Genomic DNA, 23,057 nt, shown 5'->3' on the forward strand with positions numbered 1-23,057 from the left:
CCCAAGCAGTTCCGACTTGAGGTAAAGCTCTGGGGAGTCCTGTGGTTTCTTTGGCATCTCCAGTCCAAGGGCAGAACTTCCTGAATATCTGGACCTTCCACTAAAAGAGAAGCTTCTCCCCGCTGCTGCTCTGCTCATCCACATAAGCCCTGGGAGGGCGGGGTGAGGGGGGTGTTGATCTTCCTGGTGGGCCAGGTACCTGTACTAAGAAACTAGGACAAAAGTTGTCATGGAAACCATTTTAAGGCCAAGAAAATGTTTCCACCAACTGCTGGGAGAAGCTGTAGGGCCTGGCCCCTATCACACAGGACTGCACAGGACCCGGGCCTCCCCCACCCCTGCCCGCTACTCACTGAGTCACCGCTCCTGCCCCCCTTGGCTGGGCGGGAGAAGGTTTCTTAGCCTTGTCTAATGGTTCCTGACACTTTCCCCTTCGGGACGCCAGGCTCCATCGCACGGCGGCATTCCTCCACGTTGCAGCGAGAGCCCTGTTTCCCTGCTTGTGGAGCACGGTGTCAGGCCTCAGGTTGTCCTCACGCAGGCTTGTCCCACATTAGCCAGTGATCCTGTGACACGTGGGGATTGTCTCCATTTCGCCAGTGTGGGAACTGGAACTCAGAGACGCAAAGAACTTGGCCAAGGTCAAATAGCTGGTAAGTGAAACGGTGGGATTTGAACCCAGGCAGTCTGGATACAGAGCCCCTTTGTGCTTAAAATAGGAACCTAGTTAAAGGCAAGGACAGTTTGTTCTGTTGCTAAACATTCCCATTTATAAAGTTCCCTTTGGAAAGAAAGTAGTAATTGTGTGGTTACAAGGACAGACTCTCAAAGCAACTTTCCTGCCTGCTTTGGTTTGGAAAGAGATGGCTTCGTGAGGTGGGGTGGAGAATTATCCAGAAGTGTGAATGCCAGCATGACTGGCTGCTGAAGACAGGCCAGGGGACCTCCGTGGGTGACTGGATTTTAACAAGTCACCCAATTCTGCAACTCCTTTTCTCCACGGGTGCTGGTCTTCATACAAGGTCTTGTGCGATGTGAGGGAAGAAAGCCAGGGCTTGGATCAGACCATTGATTTTGTGAGAAAAGGGGAAAGTGCAGAGTAAGAGCAATGTTCTGATTCTAAACTAGTAGGATCTCTCCTGGGAAGAGGGACCCATATGAGCACTGGCGGGCTCTCAGACCGGGAAGCACAGAATGTGGAGCCTGAGAGGGACTCTCTCCAGCGAGGCTGCCAGAGAGAAATCTGCCTTTGCGAACGCGCCACACTTACTGGGAAGAGGCAGCCGGCGCCCAGCTGGGGGCCAGGCCACCTCACGGCCCCTCGGAACAGCCAGAGGCCCTCAGCCGGGTACTGAGGTCATAGCCTTCGGTTTGAACGTGGCGATCCTGATGGCCAGAGGTCCCAAAATGTCCTCCTCCCCGTCCCCGTTCTAGTGCATCGGTCATAGACCCGGGCACTCCTGCCCAGAGCAGGGACATAACCAGTTCAGGGATCAAGCTCAGGTTTACGTTCCTGTGGAGAAGTGATGTCACTTAGTGTGAACTCTTGGGTTTAAACTCCCAACTAAGGGCAGGAGGGGAACTGGGGTCCCTGCCTAGAATTAACGCACCCTGACCTCTGTCTTCACGAAGGCACAAGTTTGTGGGCCACACTTCGGAGCGGTCTGCTGCCTAGTTCAGTGCACAGTCCGGCTGGCAGCAGACGTGCACTAGAGCGCCAGTGGATTCTCAGTCCTGCAGGAAGGAACCCGGGAGACAAGGCCGTAGGTTAGGGAAGTAGGCCCTAGGGCAGCTCCCGCTTCCACGTTCTCCATTTCCTCCCACGGAGGGGGAGAGCTTGCCAGCTGTACCCCAAATCAGCCAGGGCTCTTTGAGGTCCGGGGGCAGCAAGGTGACAGGGGGTTACTAAGGGACATGTCCAGGCGGATGAACAAGGCAGCTGCCAGCCAGGGCCCTAGGCTTCTAGGCAGAGTCCACGACAGAACTCTCCCCCACTGCCCTTTCCTTGTCTTATCTCCGTTCTTTCCCCCCTAACTTCCCGCCAGCCCGCAAACTAAGAAGGGGGTGGGGGGGGAGAAGCCACAGCCAGCCTTGCAAAACTTGTCTGCCCTGCCCGGCTGGGGTCTATGGCTGTGTGTGGGGTCTCCACCCGGAGAATGAGCTAGATTCTACTTGCAGGCTGTGCTGGGGATGGGGAGACCGCTTCTTGGCCCCACACCCCAGTCTTCCTTGAGCCTCTGCCCCGGCGGCGCAGGCTGCAGAGCGCTGCGTCCCGGCCCGAGCGAGGCAGAGGGCCCGCAGCAGCTTGAGCTTCATGCTGAAGGCCCCTTTCTAGACTTGGGCGTAAGTCTTTTTCCTCAAGGTAGGGTGGGAGAGCGTGCCCGTCATGAATGTTTGGAACCACGCTGAAGTCCTTACAATCAGGTTGGCCTCAACTGGCCAACGCCTCTGTCTGGCCATCCGCCACGGTCCAGTCCAGCAGCTGATGGGACTGGATTCTTTTCTGTAGAACTGATGAGTCGCTGGAGACAGCTGATCGCCAGCCTCCCCTCCCAACAGAGAGGTACTACCCCTGGTGGAAGGCAACCAGGGGGCCCTAGTTTTACACACTAACAGATGTCAGCACTGGCAGGAACATTGTCCAGATGAAGACACAGGCCCAGAGAGGGGAGGGGACCTGCCTGGAGCCTCAGGGACCTGGGAGCAGAGCCAGGCTTTCTGGCCATGTAGCCCTGAGTTAGAAAGCATTTGGTCCTCCATGAAAATAAATACTAAGAATATCACCAAGTTACCGTAGTCCGGGACGGGTAGGCCACGTTCCTGGCCCCTCTGCCCAAAAGGCTGTACATTTTCTAACTATAGTCTAAGTTGCTTAAAAAAAATTTAAAAGTCGGAATGTTCCATTTGGAATGTAGCCCCGTTAGGTGACAGGCTCCACTGCATGGCCTAAAAGTAATCAACGTTTATCGGCTGCATAGAGGATGTTGTAGTGGGATGTTTTATAGAGCAGGTACACGGAAGGGGCGGCAGCCTCGGGGAACACGTGGTGGTTCAGGGCCGTGTCCATCTCGTCCACATACTCCACCTGCAGGGCGATGTTCAGAGCCTGGGACAGGGCTGTGATCTGGATGTGGTCACACTCCATGGCCATGGGCTCCACTTCCTGCAAAAGCCAAAATGAAAAAACAAGCCCCGTTTAGGAAGGAGGACAGGGGAGAAGCCCAACCCTGACTTTCGTGGCGCCGGGTCACAGTGTCCATGCTGGGAGACCGTCTTCGTGACAACTCATCAGGGAGGAGGTAACAGCCAGGAATCCGCTAGCACTGCAAGGCCTGAATCTAGATCTTGATTCTGGGGGCTAAGCGCACGTGGGAAGCATGCTGCCTTGAGGAGTCGGGAGAGGGGACAGGAACATTGAGCTTGGCTTCTTAATGCCCAGAACCAGAGAACGTCCGAGCAGAAGAGGACTGTCCTGAAGGGGTTTGACAGAGGCCCGGCGAACGAGCCCAGATGCTGAAGAGACAACAGAGAGAGGGAGACAGGTGGTGGCCGGCTGGCCAGTGTGTCCCCATGACCAGGGCAGCTGCCGGCCCCTCGGCTCAGGCTGATTGTCGCCATGCAGGAACAAGGCCCTGGGAGCTGGACCTTGGGGAGAGGTCCACGCAGTCATGAGAATTGCCCAGTGCTTAAATGTTGGCAAGTCTTTCAGATAAACCCATCATAAGCCAAACACGGCTTAGGATGAATGTGATTCTGTGGCTGCTGCTATGCAACTTTGTAAACAGTCCAGTCCAAGGCCTTCATTTCTCAGACGGGGAATCCGGGGCCCAGGCAGGGAAAGTGCTTGCCCAGAGCCACGCCGTTCAGGCAGCTCAGGTAGGATCTGTCTCAGCTTGCTAACCTTGTTCTCCAGTTACAAAGGCCGATGTGACGTCCGGCCCCCTGCCTAGGGCTGCTGGTGCTAAAGTCTCCCGAGGGCAGAGGGACTTTCACAGCGCTTCCTCTCGGCCCACACACCGACCTGTCCCCTCCCCCGCAGTGTGCGCCGTCCCAGGAGGTGGGTATCACACAGCAGAGCCCGGGGCTGGGGCCAAAGTCCCCAAGCCTGAGACTCTGAGGACCTACATGAGTGCAGAAGTCCTTGACGTCCATCTCCTCGTCGATGAAGTGTCGGAAGAAGTCTGCGCGGTTCTTGATGAAGGCTGAGGTGAGCAGGCGCAGAAACTGCACGATCCGGTCGGAGGCGCTCTGGTCGTTGAACACCTTCAGCAGGCTGGACACGGAGCCGTCCTTCTCTACGAGCTCTACCACGCTGTAAAACTGCGCCCGCGGGCCGTCGGTCGGCGCAGGCCCCGGCCAGACCCGCCCTCCTCCCGGGGCCCTTTCCCCAGGACCCTCCTTCCACGTGTATTTCTGGTTTTAAATCCTCAAGTTGGGACCAAAGCAGAGTAAGAGGGGTAGAATGTTCTGCAGCGAGTGCCTCAGCCCAGAGCCATGTCTGGGGACAGCTGGTGGGGTCCCCCTCTGTCACTGTGGTGGCTGGGCTTCTTATTTACAGATTCAGAACTGAGTCCTTCACAAAGGGGACCAGGAGGGCAGGGTGGAGAGGGAATGGGTGAAGGAGGCTGGGGCAAGGTTCCAGCCTGAGAGCTACCTCCCCAAAGGAGGTGCCCCCTCCCTGAGGCGGGCAGGGCCCTGGGCTCCCCGTCCCCCGACAGCCCCGCAAGCAGGAAGCAGCTGCCAGTCCTTCCCCAGCCGGGAGGAGCCAGGAGGGCACAGCCACGGAGCCGTGGGCCGCGAGGGGCCCTGGCCAGTGTGGAGGACGCGGCCCCTCCACCGTCCTGCCCAGGTTAACTCACAGCATTAAAGAAGTTTCGGAACTTGTGCTCTTCAAAACCGGCGGCCAGAAGGTCATTTGGGGTCTGCAGGACACGCTCTTTGAACCTGAAGGGGGTAGACCGATGCTCGTATGGAAGCGCTTACGGAGCATTTCTGTGATGGGCAGTGCCACCCGCTTGTCACCGCTGCCCCCACACACCCGAGGCGGCGTGTGTCACTAATAGCTGAATGTCCACCTTTCACAGCACCTCCCTGTGGATCCCACACGGACTTTTCTGTCCTCCCCACTGTGTGCAACACACCCATTTCACAGAATAGGAGACTTAGGTCATCACCGTCTATTCCCAGACATGCTGATTCTACTTTGCAAGGATTTCTGAACTCTGTCCCTCTTTCCTGTCCCCATGGTTCCTGCAGTATCCTCCCCATCTGTGGCCTGGGCCGTGCCCAGCCTTCCTGTGCTCCCGGTCCCCTCCCAGCCGCCCTCTCCCGCAGGACACAGCTCCTCAGAACAGGTATCTCGGGGTGGGGTGGGGGGAGGTGGGCCCTGCCTAGCTCCCCAACCTCTTCTCCCTCTTCAGCCTCCCTCCCACCCCCCAGCCACTCCCCACTTGAATTTCACTCTGTAGCACCTGGTCCTCTCATCCAGTGCCCTGTACCTGCTCACAGTAGCTAACTGTTCAATTTTCAGGCCTTTGCCGGCCAGTTATTAAACAGCCATTATTTAAAAATCAAGGTGGGGCCCTGGGTGGCTGACTTCAGCTCTGGTCATGTCACAATCTGTGAGTTCAAGCCCCATGTCTGGCTGTGCTGACAACTCAGAGCCTGGAGCCTGATTTTGTCTGTCAGTCTCTGCCCCTCCCCCTCTCACGCTTTCTCTAATTTGAATAAACTTTAAAAAATGTAAAAATATCATGGTATATAGGGGCGCCTGGATGGCTTAGCGGTTAAGCATCTGACTTTGGCTTAGGTCATGAGCTCACGGTTCCTGAGTTCCAGTCCCACATCAGCGAAGCTCCAGCCCCGCTTCTTTCTGTCTCTCTGCCCCTCGCTCACTTGAGCACCCCCCAAGGGAAAAAAATCAAGATATGTAAACTTAACAATAAAATGAATTCTACTAAGACACAAAGAGAAACATTCCAAGCTCCATTTCCCGGTCATCTCTGCTCTGGAGGTTACCTGTCCGTCCGTGAGACGGCGGACCGCATACCGGGCTGCGGCGTGTTTCTCTTCCCCGCTCCCTGCTCCGCGACCCCACGACAGCAGCTTGAACACTAGTCCCAGCACGAGTATTTATACCACCAAATGGGCTGACGCCACAACCTGGGCCTTTCTGCCCTGCAGCCGTTGAACCTTAGCCAGCACGGACAGTCCTGACCTGTCCAACCGCCCTTCAGCTCCCTGTCTGCTCCCACCGCGGGCCCCCAGCGGCACGGCCCCCTTCCAGGACCAGTCCTGGAACTCCTGGGGGCGCGGCGAGGAGCCAGCAGCTGCAGGCCCCCCAGACGCACTTTAGCAGCAGAGAGGATACAGAACAAGTGACAGGGCTGGAGGGAGGCTCTGGGGACCAGCTGGCACCAGCCAAACTGCAGCCCTGGGAAGGGAGGCCGGACTCCAGGGGGACCTGGGGGTTGGAGGGGGGTGGGTTCACAAGGGACTAACGCACGAGGAGGTTTAGGGGCCTCACTGGGAGAGGGGTGCTATGTGTGGAGCAGAAACGTCTGGACCCCCGGGGGGAGGCCTGCTCTGGCCTGGGCGGGCGGGGGGAACACCTGCTGGCACCTGCTCTCGGGCTTTGGGCCCCTTCCCTCCCTGGGTGCCCTGAACCTCAGCTGCCTTCCCACATCCATTCCTCCCCATGCCTGCTGACCCTCGCCCCGTACCAAGCACTGATGAGCGGTACACGGGCTGGGCCAAGTGGGCAAACACCGCGGCCAGGACCCCCGCCCCCCGAGGCGAGTGTTGGGACTTGGAACGCAGTCTCTCTAGGCTGTAAGCCAGCTTCACTGCGACCTTGGGCATCTTGTAGCCTTCCTGAGGCTCAGTGTACTCAGCTGTAAAATGGGGTAACATGAACCTTGTACATCCCACTGCCCCCTGGACACCCCCGCCGGAAGGCTCACAGACATCTTGGACCCTGTGTCACCAGAACAGAGTCCCCAGCCTTCCCCAGTCCCCTTTGCAGCAGGTGGCTTTCCCATCCTGGGAACGCGCAGGCCAAATACCAGCAGACCGCCATGACTGCCCTCAGCTCCCGCGCCATAGCCACAGCCACTGCCACCGCCACCTCGGGAATCTGGAATCCGACCAGTTCCTTCCACCTGCTCGCGAAGCCAGTGTCCACCGTCCATTCCCTGAGCGCTTCCTTGCGCCCTCCCAGTCTGTCCTGCAGATAGCAGGCTGGGCCAGGCTCCACTCAGACCCTCAGTGGCTCCATCTCATTCAGGCTGAAATTCAAGGTCTTTATGGAGGCCCATGACCCCCCCGCCCCTGCTCCCTAGCTTACCTCCACCCCCTACTTAAAACTGCAGCCCACCCCCACCCCCTACCCCAACCCCAGGTAACTTGGCCACCTTCCCAGGCTAGTTTTCTCCTACAACACTTATCAGCGCCTGACACCTCCTAGCACGGCTGCACCGCGGGCAGGGAGTCTGGTCTGCTCTGCTGCATCCCCAGCGCCTACAACAGGGTCTCTGGGGTGCCCTGCTGGGTGAAGCCTGCAGGGAGGGAGGGTGCCCTGGGAGGAGTGTAGGGGTGAAGATAAACAGCATGCAGGGCTGGTACAGGCACTCGAGGGCCGGGCTTTGCTAGCATCCTGTGCTGAGTCCTCCTGACAACACCCTAAGTATGCGGCATTATCCACCTTCCACAGATGGTGGAAACGGAGGCTCAGAGAGGTGGGTAACTTGCCCAAAGTCACACAGCAAGTAAGCAAGAGAGCAAGGTCTGGCCTCAGAGCCCCTGGCCTCCGCCTGGCACAACTGTGGGGGACACGGGTAGCGGGGAAAAACCCTGTACGAAATTGTCTCAACCCTCAGGGCTGCAGTGAGACAGCAAAGTGGGTCTGGCACCAGGGCCCACAGATCCAGCCCAAGCGCCCCGTGACCTGTGTCTGCTCTGCTCTGCCCCCGCATGCGTCAGGGAGTGGCCTTTGTCAGATTCTCAGGGCAGTGGGAGCTCCAAGGTCAAGAAGCAGGTCTTTTAGCTCCTTGCAGCTCCAAGTGTGGCCTGAGACCCAGCCCTCAGCAGCGGCCCGGGGAGCTCGGGAGAAATAGAATCGAGGGCCCTGCCCCAGACGGAACGGAGCCACCCCCGATAAGACCCAGGCGGGTTGAACAGACGGCTAGGGACGCCCTGACCGAAGCCCAGACTCAAAGGCCTCAAGGATCGCTCTGGGAGCAGCTCCTGGACATCTGCCTTCCTCAGCCAAGACTCAGGCCTGACGAGCGAGATGCCTGGTCACACACCCCCAGAAAGGGAGGCCACCTGACAGAGCTCCAGGTCACTGGTCCCCTCCCCCGCCCCCCGGGGCCGCCCCCGCCCCTGCCTTGGCAGCCCACCGCCACCACCCCCAGGCGAGGAGGGCTGTGCCCAGGCTGGGGGGCTTCGGGGGCCCAGCGGTCCCTCGCGGCCACTCACCGGAGGACCTCCCTGCTCCTCCCCAGCAGAGACTCCAGGTAGGCGTAGCCCAGGGCCCGGTAGAAGCAGTTCCCGTCCCCCTTGGTCTTGCGGATCTCGGTGAACCTCTTGCTGAGTTCCTGCGGGGCAGAGAAGGAAGCATGGATGTCTGTGACACCACTGACCCTCACGTCACGTCCTGGGACACTGGCTGTCTCAGACCGGCTGCCCCTGCTGTCTGCCAGCTTCATCGCACGAGCGCTCAGCTGTGCTGAGCAAGCATGTCCTTGTGGGGGTCGCGGAGTGATGAGCGCCCTCAGGCACACTACAGTCTGTGGGAGACGGACCGACGGACGGACAGGACGGGGAAGCACAGGGGTGCCTCAGAGCAGGGGCATCTTCACCAGACTTCGGAAGTCTGGGAGGACTTCCTGGAGGAGAAGTGGAGTGTGTGGCAGGGGCAGCATGGGTGAGCGGAGGCCGTGGGTGTCGGGGGCGGGGGTGCGGTGTGACCGGAGGGCCGGGAGTCTGCAGAGTTGGTAGAAAAGGCCTCCTCAGACGTAACCAAGCCGTCTGCCGGTCCTTCAAACATGTCTCAAGAGCCGCGGCCCTCCCCACGCCACCCACCTCCGTGTGCTCCTAGCTTCCAGCTTCCCACTGAAATGGCCCGGAGTCCCCTTTGCTGCCCCCTGGGTGGGGAGGGGGCTGCAGTCGGGGTTTTGACAGCAGAGCGAGGTCTTCCAGGAGCCGGGAGTCCCTGCTGCCACTGCAGCGACAAGATGGCTTGCAGCTGCCAGCCCGTCCCAGGCAGGCCAGCAGGAGGACCCCACCTCCTGTCCTGAGAGGGTGCCCGGGGCCACGGGTCTGTGCCACCCAGCCCCTGCCCCAGGGAGTGCCCCCCACGGCTGCCGGACAAGAGCAGAGGCCTGCTGTCCCCAGAGACCAACAGCGCCCGGGCTCCCACCACTGCCCCGGTTCTGTGAGTGGTGCCTGTATCCAATCCTTCCAGCAAACTCCCCGTCTGCGCAGCCCAGCTCGAGTGGCCTTTCCCCGCTGAGAGACGCCCTAACGCCTCGGTTATGGATGCAACCAACGAGATGAGGCGGCTGGGTCCAAACCCCCGCTTGTCCGCAGGACTGGGGGCCGGCCATCTCGTTTCCGTGCCTTGGTTTCCTTGGCTGTAAAATGTGGATACTGAAAGTACTGAGCTTGCAGCACTGTAATGAGGTCCCAGTGAGTAAATAGAGCACTTAGGACAGCACCTAGCTTTAAAATCAATTGCTATATATGGGATTTTTGTTTTTGTTTTGGCAACGAAAAGATTTCTCAGTAAGGCAAATGCCCAGCATGGAAATATTCTGGGAGCCCTTTCATTGGCCTGGAGCCCAGCCTTCACAGTGGCCCCTTCACCTCTGGTCCCCTCTCCAGCCCCTTTGGTCTAAGGTCCTCTCCTCCTGAACCTCACCTGGATTTTCCTCTGGTAAATTCTGTTTTCAGGATGATCCCGAAGAATTGATAGAATGTCACATTTTTCTGATATTAGGTCGAAAGATGTTTCACTCTGAAAGAAAAAGCAGCAAAGCTGTGACCATTTCAAAGCGACTGATGGGTTTCCACCAAGGAGGAAGCCTCTGAACTGCCAGTCACATGCCCTAGTGACAGTCACCTTCCCCCCAGAAGGCACACGCGAGGACGCTCCCAGCATCCTGGACAGGAGGGCTAGGGTCTGCCCCATTCAAATAACTTCCGGATAGGTTCATTCTAGAGCCTTCAATGCTGGAGCATGAGGTGTCCCTTGCCTCCTGTCCCTCCTGTCTCATTCATTCATTCTTTTGTTTGCCGACAATTCCCGAACACCAGCTTGCTCCAAGTGCCCTGTGATGTGCTAGAAACGGAGGTTAGAACATCTGGCAGACGCGCCACCTACCGGTGAGAGTCCGCACTGCAGCTCAGGAGTCTGGGTCCGTTCCAACCCAGAGGCAGGGCGCTGGAGGGCTGAGAAATCTGCGCAGGCAGCATAAGGGCAGGAGACATCTCTGTTTTAATAGCCAACTCCCTGCCAGCCTCCTCCCTGCCTCACGCTTTCCTGCCCAGATAAGTGGGAGATGCACCCCTGCCTCCCAGCTCAAACCCAGCACAGCTCTGATCTCAGCACAAAAATAAAATAAGGAGAATTGGTGTTAAAGCCCCGTGTTGTTGAATTTAAGAAGGGTGGCCCTGGGCCCCGCACGGGGACAACCTAAAGAGATAGTCAGGCAATAGCGCACTAATAAAGGTGGGTGTTATTTGGAATTTCCGTGAATGGAAATCCAGTTTTCCATCAACTGATTGCCATCATTTTGACCAGAGCCCACAGCTTTGACTTTACCCCTCCAACCAGGAGGGCCTTTCCTGGGCAATCTCTCTGCCCCCACAGGGACCCAACAGTGACCTCAACTCCACAGCACAGGGCTCACAGAAGAGCCTTGATGCCACAAGCCCCTTTCGGCCTGGAAAAACGTCTGGGTTTTTGAGGATCCGATTTCTCCGAAGCTCACCGCTGGAGCAGAGAGCTGGGCCAGGAGGTCACATGAGGTGTAAACGGCTTGCAGGCCACCCATCTCCACACCGGGCAGACTCGGACTCCGGTCTCACAGTGAGCTACTGCGGCTCTGGTTCCTGTACCCGCAGCCAGGATGGAGGAGAAGCACCCTGGCTGGTTAGGGGCATTTCTGGGGCCCGGATGCTCGCTGCCATCCAGGAGTCCACACAGGCCTCCCTTGGCCTGATTCCCCAGGGCCCATCACAGGGCCTGGAACAGAGGAGGGCATGAGAGGTCTGTTAGAGGAATAAAAGCCACCTCCTCCATGAAGCCTGCCTCCCTGGTTGCCCCACCCCACCCAGGTCAGGCTTGAGCTCTCCCTCGAACTCACGCTTTATTCCTTTTCTCCCTCTCTGGGGACCCAGTCATGCCTTCTCCTGGATTTGGGGCGGGGGGAGGGGGCGTCAAGCTAACTTCCCAGAGAAAAACCTGAGAGTGGAGAAGGAGGAAGGTGTTGTCCCAAGAAGAACCAGAGAAAAGGGGTTTCTAAAAGAGGGAACAGAGCGTGCAAATACTTGGGGGGGAGGGGAAGAGATTCTGAGTTTTACTTCTGGAAGCTTCCATACCATACCCATCCTTCTTTGCAATATTAAGTCAGCTTCAGGCTCCTTCCTCACTTCAGCTCTGACATGACCGGGGCAGGGAAACCCTCAGAAGTCCAATAAGCATTCAGGGGCAGATGCTGTGGGTGCCTTTTCCACCAGTCACCACCTACTTCTTCCCTACTAACAGGGTCCCTGCTTTACTCCGGGCAGCACGGTAGAAAATACCTGGCCTAAGTCATGACAACCCCAACTCCTCTTTCAATGATTTTTCTAGCCTCCCTTGCATCCAAGGGACTGGGGCTGGCCAACCGGGTCCATGACAAGTGTGCTGGGGTCGGGGCAAGACTTTCAGTTTTAGAGAAAAGGAACAGAGATCAAATGTCCTACTCCTTCCTTCTGCCTTCGGTGCAGACCCAATGTCTGTATTACAGCAGCCATCCTGTGCCCATGAGGCTGAAAGCCAATCCACGGAGAATGCTTTGATGAGCTGCTGCTATTCTAAGCCCAAGATGTAGGAAATGAGAGGTGCCGTTATTGCGTACCTACTGTGTGCCATGGTCTGGGACAGAGGCTTATGTATCCCCATTAGCTCATTTAACATCCGTGAACAATTACTGTATGCATTCTCCTGGCAAGGTCAGGTCCCTTGTGCCAGGAAGTGACTTGATGCAGATCTGACTGAAACCCACGGAAAGTCGACCAAGCCCAAACGGCTAGGCAGACAGAGTGCAGAGTCTAGGAGTTCCTGAGGGATCAGGCTGCTAGACCTCAGAAGCATTCACTTTCGAATGTCCCCTCTCTGTAGAGAGAGCTTTCATACTATTCTTCGTCTCTCATCTTTAATAAATTTTTGAGTCCTGCTAAACAACAAACAAAAAGATGCTAGACTTCAAAGTAACACTGTGTGCAGGTCAGACTAGAGCCTCCGCACCGTCAGGCAGGGTCCCAGCCTCCCTCTCCTGTGGCCCCACTGGGCAGGTGGCACAGTTCTCTACCAGCTCGCTGTCTATGGCAGCATCTTCCAAGCTGAGTGGGGAGCAAGAGACAATTACCAGGTGATGTCCAGAAACAGACATTGAGACATCTGGAGGGAAAGTTCTCTATTCAAATTCCTTCAAACCTAATCACAATCACACCAGGGAGAAAGTTGGCTTCTAGCATACCTTTAACTCCCTGAATGCTCTACTAGCGTCTTTTGACCAGTGAGCAGGGAGTCTAAAAGTGTTCCATTTTCTTTTCTTCTTCTTCTTTTTCTTAAGTAAACTATATGCCCAGTGTGGGACTTGAACTCACAGCCTGGAGATCAAGAGTCCCAACTGAGCCAGCCAGATGCCCCAAAGTGTTCTGTTTTCATTTGCAATTCTTCTTAAACGTACAACAAACCAGCTTTGGGGGCACCTGGCTGACCCAGTCTATGGATCTGTGACTCTATCTCTGGATCATGAATTCAACTCCCACGTTGGGCCCAGAGCTTACTTAACAAACTACAAGCCAGCTCTGTTAACTTCATTGGTAGATTTATGAAAAGTTGACATGTTTTGATCTATTCTAAGTCATGGAAGACTTCCATTACTAGTATTACAACAGTTGCTGGTGTGTAGTTGATTTCGCGCTCCTACTGTGTGCCAATAAAGCAAATACCCACGGGACCCCGTGAGTTTCAGAATACAAAGTTCACCCCTGCTGCTTGGAGGGAAAAGCAAGGTGGCCCCCAGGCGTGTTTACACACAGCAGGTGCCCGACTCCGCAGCCCAGTCTTCTTCCACTGCGGGGTCCTATTAACCGCCTCACTAACAAAAGTCCGGTGTTACGGACAGCAGACTTAAAATGTTGGCTCAGGTCTTTCTGAACATGGATTAAAAAGCACTACAACCCGCATTTAATGCTACTTTTATGCCTGGCCTGCCCCAAACAAAACCCAACCAAAAGGTGAAGTTACTTATATTTAGTAGTTTGAGACAGTAGCAATGGGCATGTAGAAAGGAGTTTCAGGAATTAATCTGAACTATGTAAGGTAAGTACTTAAGGAGGTAGAAAACTGCAATGGTCATAAATGAGAATATGAACCCTAGATCAAGGAAAAGGACGTTCGCTTTGCACCAAGGAAGCCAGTCCAGGTTTTCACTTGCCACGGTGTAAACTTGGCATTTTGGGGGTGCCTGGGCGGCTCAATCAGTTAAGCATCTGGCTTGATTTTGGCTCAGGTCATGATCTCGTGGTTTGTGGGATCGAGCCCCACATTGGGCTCTGCACTGACAGTGGGGAGCCTGAGTAGGATTCTCTCTTCCCCTCCCCTGTCCCTCCCCTCCACTTGTGTTCTCGCTCTCTTTCCCTCAAGAATAAACATTAAAAAAAATAAAGTTGGGATTGAGGGCAAATTTATGAATGCTTCTTAATTTAAAAGGGAAGCTATTCAATAGTTTGGTGGAGGGGCTCTCAGCACTGAGAGTCAAGTTCATCACTTGGGGTTAGAGGGACCCACGGCCAACACTGGGTTCCCCTTTCTCCCCATTGCCAAGGCCCACCTTCTACAGGTAGTCCTGTGGTATATCAGTCAATATGTATCTGTCTTTTTAGTAGCAAAATATACCTAACATAAAATAGACCCCCGTGGCCACTTTTGAATGTACAGTTTGGTGGCATTAAGGAGGTTCACCTGTTGTGGGACCATGCCCACCATCCCTTTCCAGAACTTCTTCTCTATCCCCACCTGAAACTTAATCCATTAAACACCAGCTCCCCATTCCCCACCCCAGCCCCACCCCTGCAACCACCATTCTATTCCCGGTCTCTGAATTTGCCCTATTAGGGACCTCATGTAAGTAGAATGCATTGGTCGTTTTTTTTTTTTAATTAAAAAAAAATTTTTTTTAATGTATTTTATTTATTTTTGAGAGATAGAGAGAGACAGCGCAAGCAGGGGAGGGTCAGAGAGAGAGGGAGACACAGAATCTGAAGCAGGCTCCAGGCTCTGAGCTAGCTGTCAGCACAGAGCCCGACACAGGGCTCGAACCCACGAACTGTGAGATCATGACCTGAGCTGAAGCCGGCCGCTTAACCGATTGAGCCACCCAGGCGCCCCTTTTTTAATTTTTTAAAAATGTCTTTTATTTATTTATTTATCTTTGAGAGACAGAGACAGCGTGAGCAGGGGAGGGTCAGAGAGAGAGGGAGATACAGAATCTGAAGCAGACTCCAGGCTCTGAGCTGTCAGCACAGGGCCTGATGCGGGGCTTGAACCCACAAACCGTGAGATCATGGCCTGAGCCCAAGCCGGCCGCTTAACCGACTGAGCCACCCAGGCGCCCCTGCATTGGTCTTCTTCAAACCACGGAATTGTTTTATGTTTGCATGTGTTTTATTTTCGTTTTATTTTTTAATTGACATCCAAGTCAGCATATAGTGCAATAATGTTTTCAGGAGTAGATATACACCCAGTGCTCATCGCTACAAGCGACCTCCCTCACCCCCCTCACCCATTTGGCCCATCTCATCACCCACAACCCCTCCAGCAACCCTCAGGTTCTCTATATTTGAGTCTCTTATGTTTTGTCCTCCTCCCTCTTTTTATATTATTTTATGTTTGCCTGTGTTTTAAACGTGTATACAAATCATTCTGCAGATATCGTGGCCGTTTTTAAAGGTTTTCTGCACTCAGTGCTATTTAAGATTTACCCCTCCTGACGACGGTTCCCTGGTGGGCTTCCTGGACCACCGGTGATGGAGCCTCGGGTTAGCTCCGGCTCCCCCTAGTGGCCACAGGTGTATCTATTGGGATATCGGGCTGGGAAGGGGTGGGCAAGAGGGTTTCTCCCCTGGTGCCTTCAAGTCCCATCCTGGCAGGCATTCAGGCAGGCCCAAGTCAGCTGGAGAAGGAGGTCCCTATCCCCCTCCCCGCCAGCATGGCCCTGGTCACAGCTCTGGGGAAAAACTAGTCTCAAACTCCAGGGAGCACCCGGGCACAGCCTCAATTTACTGGCCCATAAATCAGGTATGATGCTCTGGATTTCACACTGGCTTGCTCTCATTGATGCTTTTTAAATTTCATTTTAATTGCGGCTGAAAATTTCCAGGATGTTCCAGAAAAAGGACAGGCCACGCCTGACAGTGTCCGTCAGACCTAATCTGGCCACCGATAGCCTTTAATTGCTGGTTTGCTAACAGATGCGAAGTCTGTCAGGCAGTTGGGAACTCTGCTTGGGGCGGAGCCGGGGTGGAGGGGCGGGGCCGGGCGGAGGGGCGATGGGCGGGGCCGGGCGGAGCGCGCTCTGGCATCTCAGTCCAACCTGTCCCAAAGCCTGGTCTGGAGATGAGTGTGACCCCAAGCAAGGCCCCTGCCCTCCCATGACCTCTCAGTAGGCTCCTCTTGGAATAGGTGCAGCTGAGGGTCTGAATCCAGCCTCTCTGGGCTTTCAGGAGAAACAAAACAGTAGGAGAATCAAACTCAAGGTCATTGGTCACTCTGGCTCACCAGTGTGTGGACCCCCAAATGCTTGGAACAGGCACTGGTGCCCAAACAGACGTTCTGTGATCATCAGCTCGGTGCCTGAATGAAGCCACCTCTGCTGGGCCTTTACTATGGCGGGCGCTGTGGATTAACTCATTCAAGCTTCGCGATGTCTGTTTTACACATAGCAACAGAGGCACAGAGAGGTCAAGCCATCTGCCTAAGGTCATATAGGGAGGCAATTTTAGGCAGGGACTTGGACCCAGCTCACCCAGAATCAAAAGTATTCGACAGACCTGGGTGCCTTTCTGCACCTTCTCACCCTCCACTAACGTAAGATTCTTGGCCTTCACGTGTACCCTCTGGTCACATCCCACCAGCTCCTGGAGCTCACACGTCTGCCTATCACCACCCATCCCCCACCAATGCACCCTGAGAGCATCGTGGACACCCCTTAGCCCAGGCTCTGAGGTGCTGGGGGGGGCCTCTCCCAGGCTGACCTGGGCCCCAGCAGGCAATGCCAGCCCTCAGCCAACCGGACCTCCCTCCGAGGCTGCTCCATCAGCAGGGCTGCCTGCGGGCTGACTCAGTCTCGTTAACCAGACTCAGCACCCCAGAAGCCACAAGTCACTGCGGGACCCGACCTCAAGCTATCAACTCCTTCACAATAGAGGCCAGAGCCTCCAGGGCCACCTGCCAACAGGGCTCAGGACCCAGCCCACCTCCCCTTTCCTCCCAGAAGGTCCCTGTCGCTTACAGAGACTCCCCAAAGGCTCCAGGCCTGGTCTTGCCTGGGGTCTCCACCGTGGGCGGCCGCTGGAGCTGTAAGGAACACCCTTTGAACCATCTACTTGGGGTATGACGTATAATACGTGAACGGGCAGAACCATCCATTTTTTTAATTGAAGAGTGATCAAAATGTTTGGAGGCACAAGATTTCACAAAGACCTAGTGCCCTGAACTGTTTCCTGTTGCCGCTGGAACAAGCTAGCACAAACTCAGCGGCTTCAAAACAACACAGATTTATTATCTCGCATTTCCGGAAGCTCAGGGGCAAATCTATTTCCTTACCTTCTCTCCCTTCTAGAAGCTCCTTGCATTCCTTGGCTTCATGATCGCCTCCTTCCACTGTCAAGACTCCTCACGCTGGCCCTCTTGCCTCCCGCGCGTCCCCACCCATTATCAGGACCCTTGTGATTACATCACTGGGCCCACCTGGGTGATGCAGGGCACGCGCCCATCTCAATATCCTGTAACCTCGTCACACCTGTGAAGCCCTTGTTGCCCAGGGACGGGCCTGTCCACAGGTTCCGGGGATTTGGTGTGGACACCTTCAGGGGGCTGTGACTCAGCCCGCCCCCCGTGCCCCCCTTCTCTGCTGTTCAGCTAAGGAAACAAGGCAGGCCCTGCATCTGGGCTCCCACCCTTCTTGGGTCACATTTATTGGCTACCCTTTCAAGACCCTGAACGCAGACCCCAGCCACCTCTCATTTGACACCTGCACTCATAGCACATCTCATGAAGGACCCGCAGATCATCTCTGGCCCTGACCTCTCCCTGAAGCTCCGGCTTCAAACAGCCACCAGCCACCAGCCACCAGGATGTCTGGCGGTCGTCCCCCAATTACTGTGCCCGCAGAGTTCTCTCTCTCCACACCTGTCTCCCCTCCAGGGGTCTCCAGTGCCCCAAAAGGCCCCTCCAGCCAGCCAGAGCTCATACCAAACCCAGGAATCCTCTTGCACCCCTCTCTTCCCCATCGGCTCTGCTCCGGGTCTGGCCCGAGCTGCCACTATCTGCCCGACTGACCTCTGGCTCCGGCTTCTGTCCCCCTGTCCCCCAGTCCCCACAGCAGCTAGCGCAGGCTGCTTAACATGTAAGCCAGACGAGGGCGCAACTTTCCTCAATCCCTTCCAGGGCTTCCCCACTTCCGAAGAGACTCAACCTTTTGCTGACAACCTCTGATGTCCTGCCACATGTGGCCTTGCTTACCTTAGGCTTCCAGACCCTCTGTGTTCCTCCAACAGACACATCCGCTTCTACCTCAGGGCCTTTGCACGTGCTGCTCCTCTGCCTCTTCGTAAGACTCAGGTGGCATCCCCTCCTCAGAGAGGTCTTCCTGACCGTCCTGTGCCAAGCTGCCCCTCCCCCACCTTCACTGCCTTGACTCGTGAATTGGCTGACATGTTAGGTTCCCTTGGTTCCTGGCATTTGGTCTCTCCCTCCACTAGAATGTCAGCTCCACGAGGGGAGGGGCTTTGCCTGCCTGTCATGACCGAGACCCCCAGTACCTGGCACCAAGTACTGCTCCAAAAATGCATACTGAGTGCACGCCTGAATAAATGGATGCGCTGGTCTCATCTCGCCTGGCTACCTCCAACCCTGAGTGCTTTGCGTTGCCACAGATGTCGCCCAAGTCAACCACCTTTCACTTGTCAGAAATACATGGCGGTTCTCCCTCCCTCCCCACCGGCAGAATAAAACCCAAACCCCACAGCATAGCACACGAAGTCAGTACCTTCTGACCCTACCTACCTTTCCACTCTTCTCTCTCCCTTCCTCTGAGCTCCCTGCATCCGCACAGACCTTTCCCAGAATGTTCTATTCTGAACCAGGTTTCCAGGCCTTGAAGCAAGCTGTCCCAGCCCACCTGGAAAGTCCTTTTCCTCAAATCCTTCCAGAGCACTCCTATGTATGCTTCAAAACCCCATGCAAAAGACCCCCTTATGAAGACTTTCCTGATATTCCCTGCACCCTCCGAGTGCACCAGCTGCCTGCTGTGCTCCCAAAGCTGTTGGTCAGGCCTCCTAGGCCGTGATCAGTAGCTCGGGAATTGCTTGTGTCCAGCTCTGTCTGGGCCAACAGGCAGCGAGCTCCTAAGAGAGGTCAGGCCCTTAGTCTTTCTCATCTCTGCCCGTTGTGGGGCCTGAACAGAGTGCCTACCAGGGGCTTATTTGACAAATAAAAGAACAAAGCACCGAAGGGCCCGGGGGTTTTACTGTTCACCTCTGACCCTCACTCATTTGTTAAATGCATTTTGAGTGAGCACTCACTGCCTATGGCCCCAGCCAGGGGCAGCCCCGGGCCTGGACTTCATCCACGGCCTGCCTTCCAAAGGGGCCCTGTTTCTACCTGGGACCCTTCCTCAAGCTTTGCGAGAGGAAAGACGATGCTGTATTTCCCAAGGGCATTCCTCTCCTCTGCTCCCCACACATACAGCAGCATTCACACCACGTGAAAACATAAAACACCACCACATGGCCCACACAGCGTGGGACCTGGCTAACAGTAGGTGCTCAATAATGCTGGGCAAACAAAAGAGAACAGACCCTGCACAGCCCTCCCTGATGCCATGATCCCCAGGCGGACATCCCACTCAGTGGGTTAACGCCCCCTCTCCGAGGCACCCACGTCCTCCCCGCGACGGGGTTGGTGCTTTTGACCCCATCTGGCCTCCTACTTCGGGCTTGGGAATCCAGGGCAGAGGGAAAGTGGGGTCAGAGGCCTCATCGCTGTGCAGCACAAGGCCCGAAAGTTCAGCTCTCAGCCCCCCACCACCCCCGGCCTCTCGGCTTCCCGAGGGTGGCCAGAGGCAAGCCGGCCTCCAGCTCCAGGGTGGCGTTTAAACGCGTTAATTACCACAGCCCCTGCCACTCCCTCGTGGGTGATACAGAAGCATCTGGGCCTTTCTAGGCACAGCAGAGCCAGGGAAAGCTTTGGGCACTGGGTAGAAGCAGGAAGCCGAAGCTTCTAGATGCCCAGAGGCCCTCCGCCACGCCCAGTAGCAGGCTGGTTTGTCCAGGAGCCCCGCCTTAGGTGACCTGGCTGCCCACGCCAGACTCAGGACGTGCCGGGTCATGACCAGGCTTTGACCCATGCCCCAGCCCAGCAGCCTCCAGAAGAGGTGACCATTGTCCTGGCAGACATGGGAGGGAGGGAGGAGGCCCCGAAGACCCCGACGCCTGCGTACAACCGCGTCCAGGGTTCCGTTCTCACAGGGACAGCCGGGCTGGTGAGCTGAGCCAAGCGCTCCACTTGCGGGGATGCACCGGGTCCTCAAGGCAGCCCATTGCACAGATGAGCAAAATAGTGCTGGGGGCGGAGAGACCAGTCAAAGCCTCCTGGCTTTCCAACGAGTGGAGGTGGCATCTGAACTCAGGGCTGTGGGACCCCAAGCCACCTAAGAGCCCTTACAAGCCACAGGCTCCCAGAGCGGGAGGCTCAGGATGGAAGTGTTTTCGGCAGTCAGCACACCTAGTCCCTTGCAGACTGCCCGACTCCTCCCTCCGCGAACATGGAGGTGGACTAATGTAACACCAAGAGCACTGGACTGGGAGTCCAGAGGCTTGGGTTCAAGTCGCAGGTCTACCATGATCAGTCCCAGCCCTTTCCTTATCTAGGCCTCAGTTTCCCCACCTACCCAAGTTCCAGGTTTGGCCTGGCTCAGCGCGTCTCTGGGGCCATTTTGGCTCCAAACAGTACCCTGAATCAGGGTCATTCCTTTGCCTGGACCCCTGATTCACGTGCCTCGTGACTGGAGGCAAGCTCTACACGTGGGTCCTAACTGCAAACACCATCTGCTGATCTGTGGGGTGGAGAGGATGTCCAGCTACCAGCTGCTCCAGCAGCACCTAGGTCACTTTGTAGGGTTTGGAGGGTGAGGTCTCCGATGGCAGAGCCCTTGGGTGAGGGGAGTCATGAGCTGCCCACGGAGGGGCTACTTTACAAAGGGGGCGACCCTTAGCCCTGGGGCCTCCCAGTTCCTGGCTCCCATCGAGGGCCCCAACTTTGCGATCTCCGGGCTGCACCCTCGGGGATACCGGGGATGTGAGAGCCGGGACGGAGGGCCCGTGAGACCGGGCTGGGGTCCCCTTCATTGGGCTTCCACGGGGAACGGCGAGGCGTCTGTAGGGCCCTGCAGGGCCTTCCCAAGAAAGACAGGGGGCTCCAACATCCATCCCGACTCACTATTCCCAGGGGTCCGGACGCCGCGGGACCGCGCTGGGGGCCCAGTCTGGGGCTGGTCCCCTGTCCCGCAAGCGCACATGCGCCCGGGCTGCGAGCCCATCTACCGCGCCCCCTTCCCGCTCCCCCTCCCCCGCTTCCCCCTGCGATCACTGACCATACTGGCCGGAGCCGCCGGGCCAGGTCCCGCCCCAGCGAGGAGCGATCCGGTGCGGGAGGGCGCCGCAGGAGCCACTGGCTGCCTCCGCCGCTGGTCGGGCGGCGGGGGCCTCGAGGGCGTGGGGGCGAGCTGAGAATACACCCGACCGCTCCGCAAACCACAGGTTAGACCTTCACTGTGTCCCAGCAAGACACACGCCCCGTTATTGACGTCTGAGGCGAGCAATCAGAAGGCGGAGCCCAGGACGTCACAGAAAGTGGGTGGGACTTCACGCGTTTTCAGCCTATGCTTTGAGGTTCCCCTGACAGGGTACCGCCCCCTTTTAAAGGCATCGAAGGCTTTTAACTAGCAAAGGAGTTAGCCCAACCCAGAAAGACTGGTCTTAGTTTGTAAAGGCTAAAGGGCTTTTGACCAAAACTGCAAATTGAGGTCTTCTGAAAAATTAGCTGGCTCTCATTAATCCCTAAACAGCGCCGTGTAAGTATAGTTTGGTCAAGATCAAAGGGCAGGTGCTTAGGGAACACGTGCCCAATAACATTAAGTTACCTGCCTGCCCTTGTGTAGCTTCTAAATAATATTTTACCCACTTCTGGCTCATGAATCAGTAGGTTAGCAGGCACTCAATTAATGGTTGTTGAATGAATGAATTTCCACGATCGTTGATCGTGTGCCTCTGGAACTGCATGGCTATACATGCGTGGCATAGACGTGAATCAGGTTTGGCGACTCAGCCTGTATACAAGCTCATTATTACTGAACATAAAACACAGGAATACGTATTGTTCAAAGGTTTACTCACCAGCCCTCCACCCCTGGAAGAGATGCTTTGGGCGAGGGAGAAGGGGTTTCTGGGGAAGGGGGCTCCAGTATATCATATGTGCCCATTTTACAGGTGTTACTATTTCCAGGAGTGTGTTAAGCCATTCCCCATTCCCACACTCACCTTCCTGCCCCAGGCCCCAGGCTCGGCTCTTGGGACAAACAAACATCTGTGTCTTACAAGTGCGTATCATTTACTAGGTGGGGAATTTGGGGGTTAATCGCGGCTCAAGGACCAATAGCAACAAAGGCTAATTTTTATTGAGCACTTACTGTGTATTGGGCACCGTCCTCAACTCAACCCATATTGTCCTACTTAATTTTCTCACAACGAATTTATGGGAAAAGATCCTATTATTATCATCCCTATTATACAGATGAGGAAACTGAGGCACGGGACATTAAGGTACTTGCCCAAATTCACCCAGCATGTGGTGGGATTCAATCCCAGGCAGCCTGACTCTGGAGCTCATTCTGAATTCATTCTGTTGAGGACCCATGCATGTGGTGGTGAGGATGTTTGTCCCCACACCTCTCTTTGCTTTTGGTCTTTGTTTTTTAAGGTCAAGGGAGTCAGAGAGGTAAGAAAAGTGCCCAGTACTGCTCAGCTACAAAGTTGCCCAGCTAGGCTGGATTCCCCAGACTTTTGACTCCTCATGCAGTGCTCGCTCCAAGCTGTGTTAGGCTTCCCTCAGTGCAAGAATGATGGAGCCAGGGGTCTTCCATGGGGAGCAGGTGAGGACTCTTTGCTGAGGAAGGGAGGGAAGAGCCCATGGGGCATTGTCTCAGGCTTAGCCCTGGTCAAGCTCAACATCTGAGGCATTTAGGGCCCTAAGGAGGAGGATCCTCAGTGAGCCGAGGCTTCTAGGAGCCCTTGGCCCACTTTCCGCTTCTCCCCAGGCCACGGCAGGTCCAAACCAAGCTGGCATCTGCGTATGAAAGGAGCATCGGGCTGGAGGTCCAGCCCCAGACTGGCCCTAGACTCTGCCGTTCACTGCTGTGTGGCCTTAGGTGACTTCCAAGCCCTCTCTGGGCCTCTGATTCCTCACTCACTGAGAGAGTTGGACAATCTGAGCAATTTGAAAA

At 56.0% G+C, this 23,057-nt stretch overlaps 1 protein-coding gene across 1 annotated transcript; it reads right to left on the reverse strand.

Annotated features, from left to right (window-relative positions):
• Positions 1–2,942: 2,942 nt before the first annotated feature.
• On the reverse strand, positions 2,943–21,338 carry OTUB2 (OTU deubiquitinase, ubiquitin aldehyde binding 2). Its single transcript, XM_029950292.1, has 6 exons — positions 21,150–21,338; positions 9,923–10,018; positions 8,479–8,597; positions 4,860–4,944; positions 4,126–4,320; positions 2,943–3,163 (listed from the first exon to the last, which is right to left on the reverse strand). The coding sequence occupies exons 1-6, from the start codon at positions 21,150–21,152 to the stop codon at positions 2,957–2,959; spliced, it is 705 nt and encodes a 234-aa protein (XP_029806152.1). The 5' UTR covers positions 21,153–21,338; the 3' UTR covers positions 2,943–2,956.
• Positions 21,339–23,057: the final 1,719 nt, after the last annotated feature.

Source organism: Suricata suricatta, chromosome 9, assembly GCF_006229205.1.
Source record: "Suricata suricatta isolate VVHF042 chromosome 9, meerkat_22Aug2017_6uvM2_HiC, whole genome shotgun sequence".
NCBI lineage: Eukaryota > Metazoa > Chordata > Mammalia > Carnivora > Herpestidae > Suricata > Suricata suricatta.

What these genes read in the sequence shown, in the direction of transcription:
- OTUB2 (XM_029950292.1), bottom strand. An exon ending in AGGAGCAGGGAGGTCCTCCG is followed by an intron (nt 4,945 to 8,478) that starts GTGAGTGGCCGC and finishes TACCCCCTTCAG; the next exon opens with GTTCAAAGAGCGTGTCCTGC. An exon ending in TCAAGGACTTCTGCACTCAT is followed by an intron (nt 3,164 to 4,125) that starts GTAGGTCCTCAG and finishes TGGCTTTTGCAG; the next exon opens with GAAGTGGAGCCCATGGCCAT.